Source organism: Tubulanus polymorphus, chromosome 1 (genome assembly GCF_964204645.1).
Source record: "Tubulanus polymorphus chromosome 1, tnTubPoly1.2, whole genome shotgun sequence".
NCBI classification, from domain to species: domain Eukaryota; kingdom Metazoa; phylum Nemertea; class Palaeonemertea; order Tubulaniformes; family Tubulanidae; genus Tubulanus; species Tubulanus polymorphus.
This window is the reverse complement of record NC_134025.1, coordinates 1,660,381-1,674,312: the sequence shown is the minus strand read 5'-3', so window position 1 is coordinate 1,674,312 and position 13,932 is coordinate 1,660,381. Positions and strand designations below refer to the sequence as shown.

Here is a 13,932-nt window from a genome sequence, read left to right as displayed (position 1 = left end):
TTGGATAGAAGAATTTTACCAGAAACATCGATGTAACAAATTTTCGTCGTTAGAGATCTTCATATTATGCATCTTTCATGCACAGCGACTAGTCTTATAATTGATTCTAATGTAACTGGATCCTGCTGATTTTAGCACATTTCACTTAAATCAAATTCATGAATAAACACATATAGAACGTTCGTGTTTACCGATTAGACAAAAGCTAAGTTGTCTGAGGCCGATTTCCTTCTGACAAGCTAATGTCAATATATCACGGGTCGCCGTATTTGTTTTTAATTTACGAAGGACAAATGTCTTCCGTCACAAACATTCATATTAGGATCGCAGTGATCAAGTGACTTTTTTTTCGTTTGCCTCGGTTGGCATCGCGCCCCGAATGATCGACGATTATTCGTCGCAATTACAAACATACATTCGTCGGATAGGCCGCACATACAGGTCGACAACATCCATCAATTTTCGGTCGTCGAATAAACGTTTTTATACGTAAAAGTATCTTTATTACGTTACGGCTCGACGGACAGCGTCACCAAATATTTGCGAACGACGTCGCTTGTATTCTCGGACGCCGGGTATTACAGCTCTCAGCAGCCGTGACGTATTTCATCATCGCGTCCAATCATCGCTCTTTGTCGTCGGTTTTACAGAAAGATCAGAAAAAACTTCGCCTGGTTTTTAGCGCAGTTCATCGGAGCATAGATCTATCCGCAGGTTATAACTATAGGATCTCCACAAATCTGATAAACTTCGGGTAAGTTCTGATTTTGATCTTATTTTGAATATAAAATTTTAGTCTACACAACTTTGTAGAATCTATTGCTAATTCAATAAACACTACAAAATATTCGAAGTGATTTGTTCTTAATACTGTTATCTATACAATATGTAATTTATATCTTAAAAGAAAATGCAATTAAAATGTTTTGTATAGAATTTTGAAAAATCGTCATTTCTTGAATGAGTAAGTTTCATTTCAATATTGCTGTTCACGAGATTGCATTAAACACACTGAACCTCGTAACATTTGTCCGAGTTAAGCTGAATACACAGTTAAGCATAGGAAAATACGGGAGTCGGAAAATGATTTAATTTTTGTCCGAGTCGAGTTGGCAACTTCTGAGTTAGATGAGGTTTATTGGTAGTTAGACTCAATCAAAATGAACTGAAATAGCTGTGTAACTGAGCCTACAGGTTGTGAACGTGAGTTATTTGGGATTTTTCTGATAAAAATACAATTGATCATCAATCACGAGTGATTTTCAATTTCCTCAATCACGTCACCCATATCTCTAACGACAAACAACCGTCTGCACGGACGACCCTTGAAACAAGATTACTAAAACAAACAAAATCTGCCACTAGAAAGAAATACCGACTCAATTTACATCGGTAAAATCAGTAAAATACCACGTCTCATAAAACACACCACGCATTCATTATTCAACTTGTTATGAACGAAATTTGAAACAAAATATTTGTTCACTTCCTGCTCGGATGAAATTGTATTGACAACGCAATTGACCTATTTCCCTGAAATTGATTTAAATAGAACATTATGAAAACAGCAACTTTGAGAGTTTGATTGTGTTTGTTGTACGCGCGCGCTGAGGGTGACCCCGACGGTCAGACCTACAAGGATTCGATCTAAGAACCTCCGTCCTCTGAGGCGATTTGAGATGTACTCGACTGAGGTTTTTCATTGTTGTTGACGACATTGGATCGAATAGATGTTCCGCTTCATCGTCTAGATCACGTGTTTACAGTTGACCGCAGATTCACTCGATGCATTGCTACAAATCTGTTCTTTGTAAATAACAACTATGATAAGTACTGAAGAAACCATTTGTAGATCATTCTGTGATGAAAAACGCTTCCGATAAATAAAAGCCGGAGCAATTAATTTTCTGATCCAGTGTCAGAGGAAATATAATCCCGGGGCCAGAGCCTAACGCGCTTCAAAAATCCTTCACAGAAGTGTGTGTTCCATAGGAGATATCAAATTACTGTGCGTGAATAAATCTGATATGTGTTTTCCTTTCAGATCTGTAATCTCTCATCTCAGGAGTACCGGAGAATCGTAGCGCTATTCTTACTAAAATACAGGAAATATAAGCGAAAAATCGATCAACAGCTTGAGATTCGATATCGGGCGAAAATAAACCGTGATTGAATGGTTTCCGTTTAACGGTGAATATGAGAATGTCGTAGGACGTTCTGTATTCATAGTCACATTCAATGCGCTGAATAGAAAAACATAATCGAATTCTCAACTGAATCTAGAGCGAAAACACCTGAGAATTAAAGACAAATATTAAACATGGATGAAATGAACGCAACGGCTCCGACAGATTATTACTATTATAGTGAAGAATTCTGCACGTTGTCTGCTAATTATTTCATGTGTTCCCCTGGTGTCATCAGTTTCGTCAGGAATTTCGAACAGTACGGCATCTATGCGATATTACCGTTTGCATTTCTCGGTAATATTCTAACCATTGTCGTCACCGTCTCCGAGATACGTAAGAATTCATCGTCCTGGTATATATTCTCTATAGTTATAACCGATAGTTTCTATCTATGTGTAAGAGCGGTTTCTTCATCCCCGGTTGTATCCGTGTCAAACATGACGCCTTGTAAAATAGCTCAGTTTCTACTGTATTTAGCGAATACTCTCTCGGTTTGGTTGATTGTAGCGATGACCACTGAACGATTATTCGTCGTCATGTTCCCTCTGAAAGCGACCAGATATCTGTCGGTGAAAATATCGGCTTCATTCACAGAAATCATCTTCGTATCGTCGGTATATCTGGCCTGCCCGGCTCTGGGATTAGCGGGCACGTTTGATTATTGTAATCGATCAGAGTGCGGAGTCATGGGCGGAACTATCAGCTCTATTTGGTCGACAGTTATCAAAGTTATGGAGACCTATATTCCGATTCCTGTTCTCATCATTAACAATTCGTTAATAATCGTCGCTATTTACCGAGCGAAACAATTCAAATCCAGTATGGATACTGCGACTAATGCGCCTAAACATTCAAAATCAAAGTCAAATGAAAAAGAGATCACGCAAACATTAGTTATCGTCTCCGTTGTATTTCTGGTATTGAATCTGCCGTCTGCAATTATGAATATAGTGTTCATGTTTACGATCGACGAAGATAAAGATACGTGTACTACAAAACTAGAAGTGGCTAAAACTGTTGCCGTTATAGCCGATTTCTTACTGAAATTGAGTCACGGATTGAACGGATATTTGTATTGTTTGAGAAGCAAAAAGTTCCGAGATCGTTTGAAAATGATTTTATGCTGTAAAGATCCAACTCCGCGAGCTGGATTTACAGCTACTAATCAAACCCGTTCGACAACAGTAACAGCGATACCTATGACCTCCGTTAACAATATATAAAACTCTAAACAACTAAAAAACTGACTGTCAGTTTTGAATATCCTGAATGCGTCCTCAGTTTTATATATGTGTTTTTGAAAGCTTCATGAAATAAAAAAAAATATTTTCGATATATTTGGACTCAGATAGATTTAGTAAAATATATCCATGTACATTTGTTGTATCGAATAAAGTTTGTGTCCGTAAGAAAATGGTTACACTACGTCTTATAAATGTACGTACCTCTGCTTTGAAACCCTTTTAAAATGCATACATTCCTCTATCACCATACATTCTACAAGTCTTTTGTTGTTAAATCAAAATGTCAGTAAAATATAAATCATTATTTCAGAATAAAAAGACTCATTGAAAATTGAATATTCGAGTGAATAGATATTGAGGGTTTTTTGTATTTTATGTTCAGGGAATTTGTCTCGTCTTACATCAAAACAAGTTTTATTTCTAGACACAATCATTGTTTTCTTCAACTTATTCAATTTCAAAATATTCTCTATGTCGGTGTGAAAGGAATGGTCGCAAGAGATTGTGTAATATATTTTGAAAAAGACAAATTTAAAGGTAAGATGAAGATATGATATTTCGATCGAATTTTCAATGTTTCCAAAACGTTTATATGTAAATATGTGAACAGGTTTTATTTGATATCTTTGAATTAGAACTGCGAAAACTAGTGGAAATGAAGAGACGTTTTAATAATCCACTACAATCCGTCAACACGATACAACTTTTAATACAGCTTATATTCTTATGTAACGTATAAATATCTAGATTCCAATATAGATTCCAAAATATGATATGCATGTAATGATAAGCATGTTCTGTTGTTATTGGTTGTATGTATTTATGTAAATACATTTACAAATGGCACCATCAGCGCCTCCCCGTGGTTAGTTCCAGTCGATGGCGTATTTCAATAAAATGGTTTGGTAGGTTTGGAATGGTTTAGCCGAAAGAAACGCGTGTCAAACAAATCACGTCAGATGCCGATTTAAACATCTTTGGTTTTAGTAAACAAAACAATAACCGCTTCCCTGATTTCTTTACCAGTACAGGCGTAAATGTAAAAATTGATAGCGTTATTGATAGTGTAGATCATTTTGGAGAGTTCTAGAGGAATTGCCAGGGTTTCCTGCCAATCCGGTCTAACACTAGTTATAGCTATCATCGACGCCGTCGGAAGTAGACAAATCGCGAAAGTGAACGAAATCGCGAGAATAGTCTGAGTTATTTTCGCCGAATTTGCGGTCGATTTAGAATTTGTAGCTACGGATTTCCCGGCTCTTTTCAGAGATATGATGATTAGTAGGTTAAACACGAATACCAGTAATATAGGAATATACATGAACACGATGACGCCTCTTAAATAATCGACGATTCTACTGAATTCATCGATATGATGACATCCGAGTTCGTGGCTGTAAGTGAGATAGTACGGTAAAAATGACGACAACAAAAATGAGAATATCACAATAAAAACGACCATTATTTTCGCCGTTCTCGCTGTTGTTATCGTTTTGCCTTTAATCGGAGAATAGATTACAACCAATCGTTCGAATGTCAGAGTACAAATAAACGCCGGTTCTACGGTTATAGCTGCATCGTATAGATATTCCATAAAACTACATTCAAATTGACTGGCGAATAAGATGTATATTTTTCCAGCGAGTAGTTCCGATGTCAGACAGTTAATCCAGGCTAATAGATGCATGACCAGAATCCCAGAGTCGCAAACAGCTAATGCCACCATGTAATAAGAGTAGGAACGGTGTCGAAACCTGCGAGAACGCATTACCAGTATAGACATAACGTTACCGGTCATACCAGCTACAAATACTACTGAAAACCCGTACAGATATACAGTCTTCACGATCCAATGAGGAGGATCTACTGGAAACAGAACCACGAATGCGTAAAGATACGTATTAGTAATACGACTATTCGTGGATCCATTTACAAATTGCATACTGAACCGAGATGTACTGATCGTCTGCGAGCATGATTATTTTTTTCTCAGTTTTTTCTGACCTCTGCGAGAAGAATTCGATCGTTACGTTATATCGCGGCGGAAATTCTAGCGTGAATAATCATACATTGATACTAAATCGACCACATACACAATAAATGATTTGAGCGATGTATATATATATATTATATATATATATATACATATATATATATATATATATATATATATATATATATATATATATATATTTTATAATTGTGGGTTTAAGCTGAGAATTAAATGACATTCTAACGTTTGATATTTTTTGGCGCTCATTGATTAAGTTGATCTTTTGTTGTTAAATCAAGATGTCAGCGAAATATAAATCATTATTTCATAATAAAAAGACTCATTGAAAATTGAATATTCGAGTGAATAGATATTGAGGGTTTTTTTGTATTATATATTCAGGGAATTTGTCTCGTCTTACATCAAAACAAGTTTTATTTCTAAACACAATCATTGTTTTTTCTTCAACTTATTCAAATTGAAAATATATTGTCTAAACGAGGGTGAATGGAATGGTCGCAAGAGATTGTGTAATATATTTTGAAAAAGACAAATTTAAAGGTAAGATGAAGATATGATATTTCCATCGAATTTTCAATGTTTCCAAAACGTTTATATGTAAATATGTAAACAGGTTTTATTTGATATCTTTGAATTAGAACTGCGAAAACAAGTGGAAATGAAGAGACGTTTTCATAATCCACTACAATCCGTCAACACGATACAACTTTTAATACAGTTTATATTCTTATATAACGTATAAATATCTAGATTCCAATATAGATTCCAAAATATGATATGCATGTAATGATAAGCATGTTCTGTTGTTATTGGTTGTATGTATTTATGTAAATACATTTACAAATGGGACCATCAGCGCCTCCCCGTGGTTAGTTCCAGGAACTCCATGTTACTATTTCACGGCTTCGCGTTCCGCTACTGCAGCTTTCTTGGTGATCGGCTTTTTCGAAATCTCGAACCATTCTAGTGACGATTCTTTCCAATTGTAACTTATCGCCACAACATAATCGTTCAAAGCGCACACGTCATGTATTTGTTTATGAGCGGAGTGTAACACGGTGATCGGACTACCGACGAATCGTTTAGAATTACATTGCACGTGTACGATCAGACCTTTTCTCATCGCCGACGAATGAAACGACACTAAGATATTCGCTTCATCGACGATATCGATAAAGGCGACGATTCTGTCCGTGAAACCGTGCGAACGAATACCGTACGATCGAAGAATATCTTTCATATCAACTGTATCGATGATTTCACCCGTTCTCGATATCATACACAATTCACTGGAAAGCCTCGCGTAGAAAAATATGACGTGTTTCGAATTCACTTTAATCTGACATTTAGATAATTCCGGTAGTTGAAACTCTGTTTTAGTTTCTTTCGCGACAATTCTGTCGTCATCAGTAAGACTCATCGTGTAAACCCAGTCTCCGTACTGCATGTAGATGGTTTTACCCACTATGTCGACTGACTGACAGTACGGGTAGGTCAATCTATAATTGGTACCCGCTGATGGACTTTCATGGCTTCCGATGATGTGCCGTAAATCGACGGTTGTTCGATGAACTTCGCCAGGTTCCTCGAAGCGATGTAGACTGGACACCGAAAATACGTAAAGACTGCCGTCTAAACCGCACGCTAATGCCCCCAGAGGTACATCATCGCAAGACGCCATACATCCGGTTTCATTGAACCAAATCACTTTACTCGAATATCCGTTTTTAACATTCACCAATCGAGCGCTACCGGGTAACCTCGCCAGTACCATGAATTGAGATCTTCCCCGATATGAACATACAACGAACGACTTCTTACTTTCTTCGGTAGAAACGTATTTGGTCATATTTCCAGGTTGAAATGATTCGACGTCGGCGTAAAAATCTAATTTCATATGATATCTCAGTTTATGATGATACTGATCATCACATGATCCTGGTCGTATCGCTGCCATTATTATAGAATACACGTCCTTACAATTAAACGAATATTTGTCTTTGATCCAGTAATTGTATTTGTAGTGAGTTTAATGTATTTTATAGTGTTTCACGTCATTGATTTAAATAGAAACATGAAAGAAAAAACATTATCTTATCGGAATATAAAATCGTACGCACGTCATAATCTGGACCAATTTCTTATCTCATTTACAAACCACATCGTTAATACCTCCAGACTAAGCAAAGAATGGTTTTCTGCAATCTTGAATCCTGTGAATGTCTGAGTTCAGTCAATTGTCGGTATATCATGACGGGTGTAATTTTGACGTATTTGGAATAGAAAACAGCCAAGAGAAACGTCTGTTAAACAAGTTATTTCAAATTCATAAGCATTTATTTGAAACTATTATTGGTGAAAGTGTTTTCAGTTTTCAGTGCCACACAACAAGTATAAACACATACCCAACAATATCTAAAACTTTCTCTCTGTTGGAAACGTATTTTGAGACCGAAGGACATGAGTCGATGGCGTTTACAATAAAATGGTTTGGTAGGTTTGGAATGGTTTAGCCGAAAGAAACGCGTGTCAAACAAATCACGTCAGATGCCGATTTAAACATCTTTGGTTTTAGTAAACAAAACAACAACCGCTTCCCTGATTTCTTTACCAGTACAGGCGTAAATGTAAAAATTGATAGCGTTATTGATAGTGTAGATCATTTTAGAGAGTTCTAGAGGAATTGCCAGGGTTTCCTGCCAATCCGGTCTAACACTAGTTATAGCTATCATCGACGCCATCGGAAGTAGACAAATCGCGAAAGTGAACGAAATCGCCAGAATAGTCTGCGTTATTTTCGCCGAATTTGCGGTCGATTTAGTATTTGTAGCTACGGATTTCCCGGCTCTTTTCAGAGATACGATGATCAGTAGGTTAAACACGAATACCAGTAATATAGGAATATACATGAACACGATGACGCCTCTTAAATAATCGACGATTCTACTGAATTCATCGATATGATGACATCCGAGTTCGTGGCTGTAAGTGAGATAGTACGGTAAAAATGACGACAACAAAAATGAGAATATCACAATAAAAACGATCATTATTTTCGCCGTTCTCGCTGTTGTTATCGTTTTGCCTTTAATCGGAGAATAGATTACAACCAATCGTTCGAATGTCAGAGTACAAATAAACGCCGGTTCTACGGTTATAGCTGCATCGTATAGATATTCCATAAAACTACATTCAAATTGACTGGCGAATAAGATGTATATTTTTCCAGCGAGTAGTTCCGATGTCAGACAGTTAATCCAGGCTAACAGATGCATGACCAGAATCCCAGAGTCGCAAACAGCTAATGCCACCATGTAATAAGAGTAGGAACGGTGTCGAAACCTGCGAGAACGCATTACCAATATGGATATAACGTTACCGGTCATACCAGCTACAAATACCACTGAAAACCCGTACAGATATACAGTCTTCAGAATCCAATGAGGAGGATTTACTGGAAACAGAACCACGAATGCGTAAAGATACGTATTAGTAATACGACTATTCGTGGATCCGTTTACAAACTGCATGCTGAACCGAGATATACTGATCGTCTGCGAAGATGATAATTTTTTCTCAGTTTTTTTCTGACCTCTGCGAGAAGAATTCGATCGTTATATCGCGGCAGAAATTCAAGCGTAAATAATCATACATAATCATGGTACTAAATCGATCAAATTCACACAATATAAATGATTTGAGCGATTAAAACGCTTGATTTATTCGCATTACGTCGAATAACTAGAAAATCCATTTCTTTACAAATACACTAATAAACATTACGCGCCTGAAATCGTCAAATTTGTGACAATTCTCGCGTTAATAATCGTAAAATATGAAAAACCTGCTGCAAAATCAATCAAAATGGTATATGTGTATCATATTTCAACAGAAATTTTCAAAAGTATTATGATTTTCTAATAATAATTGGAGATTAGTTCGGAATATTAGTAAGTAAATTAAAAAAACGGTCATTTTGAATATTGTTTTCAGTTTCCTCGATCTAATTCTGGAAACGATACTGAAAAACTACACCGAGTTCCCATCTGAAACTTCACTTTAATATAATCATCATCAGGTGCAATATATCTCTTAGTGAAGATTCAACAATAATCAGGGTACGGTTTCACAGACTGGTATTTACCTTTAACCCGGGGGGATAACACAATTGATAATGAATTGAGTTGGCCCCCGGGTTAAAGTTAATACCAGTCTATGAAACCGGGTCCTGGTGATCAATCTGAATTGTGGGTTTAAGCTGAGAATTCAATGACATTCAAACGTTTGATATTTTTGATATATGGCGCTCATTGAAGTAGTTCGACACGGATTATCGAATCTGTGATGGTTTTACATACGTTTCATAGTTTAAACGTTAGATGGAGATAAAACCTACGCGTATGAATTGCGTTAGTTGTGTCGAGAGGGCTGTTCAGTTCACCTCGAGGTATCATACATTTACTCTTCACGACATTCTAAGCAAAAACCAAACAATGACATGAAAAAAGGTTTCATACATTGATCAGAAATGAAACCTCGTGACGTATCTATCTATATAAGGAATATAACTGTGACGTCATACACATGTCATTGTGAAAAGGTTTGAGTTTCCTTGAGGTGTAGATGAATACAAATATCAATATAAATACTAATATACATGACAACAACAACTTTGCCTTAATGCGTAAACAATCTAACAAAACATTTATCTTTTCTTATTTGTCTTCAAACAGATATTGACATTTAAAACTGCAGGTTCGCTCGTCAATTAGTCAAACTGATTTTGAGAAAAGAAGAAACAAACCTAAATCTAGACAGTTTATAATCAATATGAGATGTGGTGACGTCACGGATGACATATGAATATCACGGTAATAGTAGAAACATAGTTTTCATTCATGACGTCTTTGAATGCATCAACGTACTAGAAATGTTTTTGAACGTAATTCATCTTTTTAAATCCTTCAACCCACTGAATGCCATTCGAAATGTCTCTTACTCATATGTGAGGGAGGTCAGATAACTACCCAACCGCCGAGAAATAAACCAGAGGCCAAAGGAAATAAACATAAGACCAGTCCAAGACCATCCTGGTCTATAGCCAATCTAACAACTAAAGACCAATCTCAGTCTTAAGATTCAAGACCACGGACTTAAGTCCAGGGTGTCCCAAATCGATCTTAAATCTAAAAACCGGTCCTTAGCTGTTAGTTTGGCTGTGAAACTAAGAAGGTTTTAGACTGATCTTAAGTCTAAGCAAAATTAAAAGTGTCATCCAATCTTAAGACTTGTCTCTAAAATCGGCCAAAGAAGTAGAATGGTCGTAGACTGGTCTAAGCTTAAGATCGGACTCAGTCGTATGGAATGTGTCCGGAGTGAACTTACGACCGATTGTAAGGTCGTAGCCAATGAATAGCGATGCCGAGAGAAATCCCGAAATAACGAAGCCAAGATTGAAAAATTCTATATCAGAATGATTATATTTGAAGAGCGACGTTTCGGCTAACAACTACTAGCCATCTTCTTGTCTAATAGCGATGTATACATCACGTGCCATAAGCATTTGGTTCGAAACGATCATGGACCAGGTGACCTGAGTATAGCTAAGATCCGACAAACGATTCAAGGCCGATTCGGCGACTCGACCTCGCGACGTGAGATAAGTGTGTTCTTAAGACCGAATAGCAGACGATCGGATCGGATTTTGGTGCGACCTGATTTAGACATTAGGCTTTGATTTAACGGCGTGTGACTGGTGCAACTGACTCCAGGATTATAATACCCATTTAGATTCTTCGTATTTTTGTTATCTTTTCAAATTCTAGTTTCATGAGCACAGAATTAAAGCTAAATATTTGCTCAATAATATCGATCACTACGAAGGTAATTTAACGTGTTTTCTATTTTCGAACACGAATCGATTCGAATCATACTGAAATAGCTATCAATAAACGTAAAAACGTGACCTCTGGCATTATCGCCGAAATAACGGAGGCAATGAACAAACATTGCTGTGATGCATATTCGCGATACGCTGAATATAAATGTTAACCTCTGATGAAGAGCCGTGAGTCCGTGTTCTAAGCATAATATAAAATCCCATACAAGAAATACACAGTACATATACACAGAGTCTGAAATGTTCATAGTTAATTCGACGTTCCCACTATTATTCTAATAGTCATTATACGCAGAATGTACAGTAATATGAATCTTCGTGTGGCCTCTTCATTGCGATTGTTGATTTATGACATCTCGGCACGGTGGTGCACAATCTGACGTATACAGTTTGACATTTTGAATAGATGGAGAACTAAAATCTGTGATCGATTTCAAAATCATTTTTTACTTGTGATCAATGGCTTCGCGATGGATATCTAATTGATTGTCATTTAGAAATGTTCGGGCAAATTGCTAACATAATCGTAGATTAACAATGACAAGTTATTCATATGGTGCTGGTTTGCTATTTGCAAGCTAAGAAAGGCTTCTCTAGCGTTTGAATTGGAAAAAATTTCTCTTTAAAAATTAACGTTAGGTGTTTGAAATAACGATTGTAGTTTGTATCGCTTCTTGTGATTATGATATATAATGCACACGAAATGGCGGCTAGAATTATCAACGCCGTCCCTGTGTATAAAATCATCTGAATGTTTCAATAAAATGACGGGGCGCGATATTACCTCGGTATGTCGTCACTGAAACCGTTCTCATGTAAAGGTCAAATGTACAGATTACAACGCCGTACAACATATAGACTGAAAACACTTCTCTCCCAGTAGCACTTCTCTCTAATGGACCAAACTCGTTACAGGACTATACAACAGAAACCAGGTAAATTTCAGCTCGAAATGTTTCATTTATTTCATGTTCTTTTCTATCATCTAAAAATATCACTGCAAGAATATTTTCATTTTCATGCGAGAATTAAAGAATGTTGGGGCAAAGTAGCAGGAATTATAATCATTCTGTTGCGTGATGAAACAGATTACTATCTATCGCCTAAACCTTCCGTTATCTGTGCTTCCGTTCACCGATTGTGATATAATTCGATAATCGTAATTGAGAAAAACCGATTTTCAAATGGATATCTTACCCTGGAAATTTCTACACGGTCGGAAAGATAATATCGGTAAGTTACGCAAATTGTATTCCACTCGTGGACGATGGAAAACTAGGTTTGTTTTTTAAACGAAGCGATCAATTTCTCTTGATTTAGATCTATATTATAATATTTACCTACATTCATTATTAAAATGATTTCTCAAAATATTGCCTCAGTGACCGTCCGTAGAGTTCATCTGAATTTCTATACTTTGTTCGTGTTGTACAAAAACATACAAATCTACATTCAAAAATTAATATGACTTGGACGAAAGTTTGATTGGGACCCGCATTTTGTCTTGTCGCAACAAATGGCGACCCCTGATAAAACGAGTAACCCCTGGATCTCAGAACAACCTACGTAATTTCCGATCAAATTGCGGTTTTAATACCACCCTAACGCTTAAATCACAGGGGCTGAATTGATCTTGGCGTTGAGCTGCGGCCGTTTGCGTCATTCCAGCGTTCTTACGCTACGTTTCCATAGAGCTATTGACGTAGCACTGACGTATATTCAGCGTGTTCTAAAGCTTGGCGCGGAAGCTTGCGATACTTTCACGTTTTATGCGCATTCCACCTACGTCAGCGGTTTCAACAGGGCTGGCATAACTTAACTTATTTGCGTTTGTTGTATTCACAGGTACCCTGCACACGTTTTTAACCTATTCGATACTGAAAGGTCGTTCAAGGCTGGTATTTGCCACTCATTGTATACCATCAAACCAGTTTTCTGGACCGATGTCAAAATTAGAAACCGCTTGCCTGGCTGACGTAAAACTCGTGGATATTTCAGTCGGTGAAATGCTACAATCTGATTATTTCTTAGTTATACGCTCCTGAAGGAAGACGTTATGAAGGATATACTCCGTATGCATTCTACCGAATATTAACAAACTCGTCCTAACAACAACAACCAACAACAACAACAACCACAACTAAATGAAACGAAATAAAGAGCACATGAGATTTAAACAAAAACGTTTCGCAGTTGTTGAATTAATTTTCGTATAAGAAAAAATCGGTGAAAATTGCGACACTTGGATAAGTTTATTACAGAATGATGCGTCGGATTTATTTCATAATCTGTGCCGAGATTTAAGAGGATTACCGGATTATCAGTATCGGATATAGTTTGTATTATGCGTGTGGACGGATTATTTGTTTTTCCAGTTCGGGATACTCGGCGCGCTAATTGGATAACTTGGAGTCTATACTCCAAGGTGAGAGTAATCGCATGCATGTGACTATATATAAATCCGATACCGAATAGAAACCAATTATTGAACTAATGACTTTTTCATAATATATACTTTTCTCTTCATACATATCTTATTTTTACGTATACATATATACAGTGAACTATAACTACAGTGGCGTTGAG

The 13,932-nt window shown here is 36.8% G+C and overlaps 3 protein-coding genes across 4 annotated transcripts; 1 reads left to right on the top strand and 2 right to left on the bottom strand.

Annotated features, from left to right (window-relative positions):
- The first annotated feature begins 691 nt into the window (after positions 1-691).
- Positions 692-3,677, top strand: LOC141914882 (uncharacterized). 2 transcript variants are annotated; one of them, XM_074806216.1, is made up of 2 exons: positions 692-754; positions 2,045-3,677. In XM_074806216.1, the coding sequence occupies exon 2, from the start codon at positions 2,321-2,323 to the stop codon at positions 3,410-3,412; it is 1,092 nt and encodes a 363-aa protein (XP_074662317.1). In that variant the 5' UTR covers positions 692-754; positions 2,045-2,320; the 3' UTR covers positions 3,413-3,677. The 2 variants fall into 2 exon arrangements, with proteins under 2 accessions (XP_074662317.1, XP_074662319.1); XM_074806218.1 differs by lacking the exon at positions 692-754 and adding an exon at positions 1,591-1,810.
- A 723-nt stretch (positions 3,678-4,400) lies between these two features.
- LOC141915314 (uncharacterized) lies at positions 4,401-5,159 on the bottom strand. The gene has a single exon (XM_074806800.1). The coding sequence runs from the start codon at positions 5,157-5,159 to the stop codon at positions 4,401-4,403; it is 759 nt and encodes a 252-aa protein (XP_074662901.1).
- Positions 5,160-8,002: 2,843 nt separating this feature from the next.
- Positions 8,003-8,761, bottom strand: LOC141915311 (uncharacterized). Its single transcript, XM_074806796.1, has one exon. It carries the CDS (start codon positions 8,759-8,761, stop codon positions 8,003-8,005), a length of 759 nt encoding a protein of 252 aa, XP_074662897.1.
- Positions 8,762-13,932: the final 5,171 nt, after the last annotated feature.

What these genes read in the sequence shown, in the direction of transcription:
- LOC141915314 (XM_074806800.1), bottom strand. Translation starts at nt 5,159, where the DNA reads ATGGTGGCATTAGCTGTTTGCGACTCTGGGATTCTGGTCATGCATCTA.
- LOC141915311 (XM_074806796.1), bottom strand. Translation starts at nt 8,761, where the DNA reads ATGGTGGCATTAGCTGTTTGCGACTCTGGGATTCTGGTCATGCATCTG.
- LOC141914882 (XM_074806216.1), top strand. Translation starts at nt 2,321, where the DNA reads ATGGATGAAATGAACGCAACGGCTCCGACAGATTATTACTATTATAGT.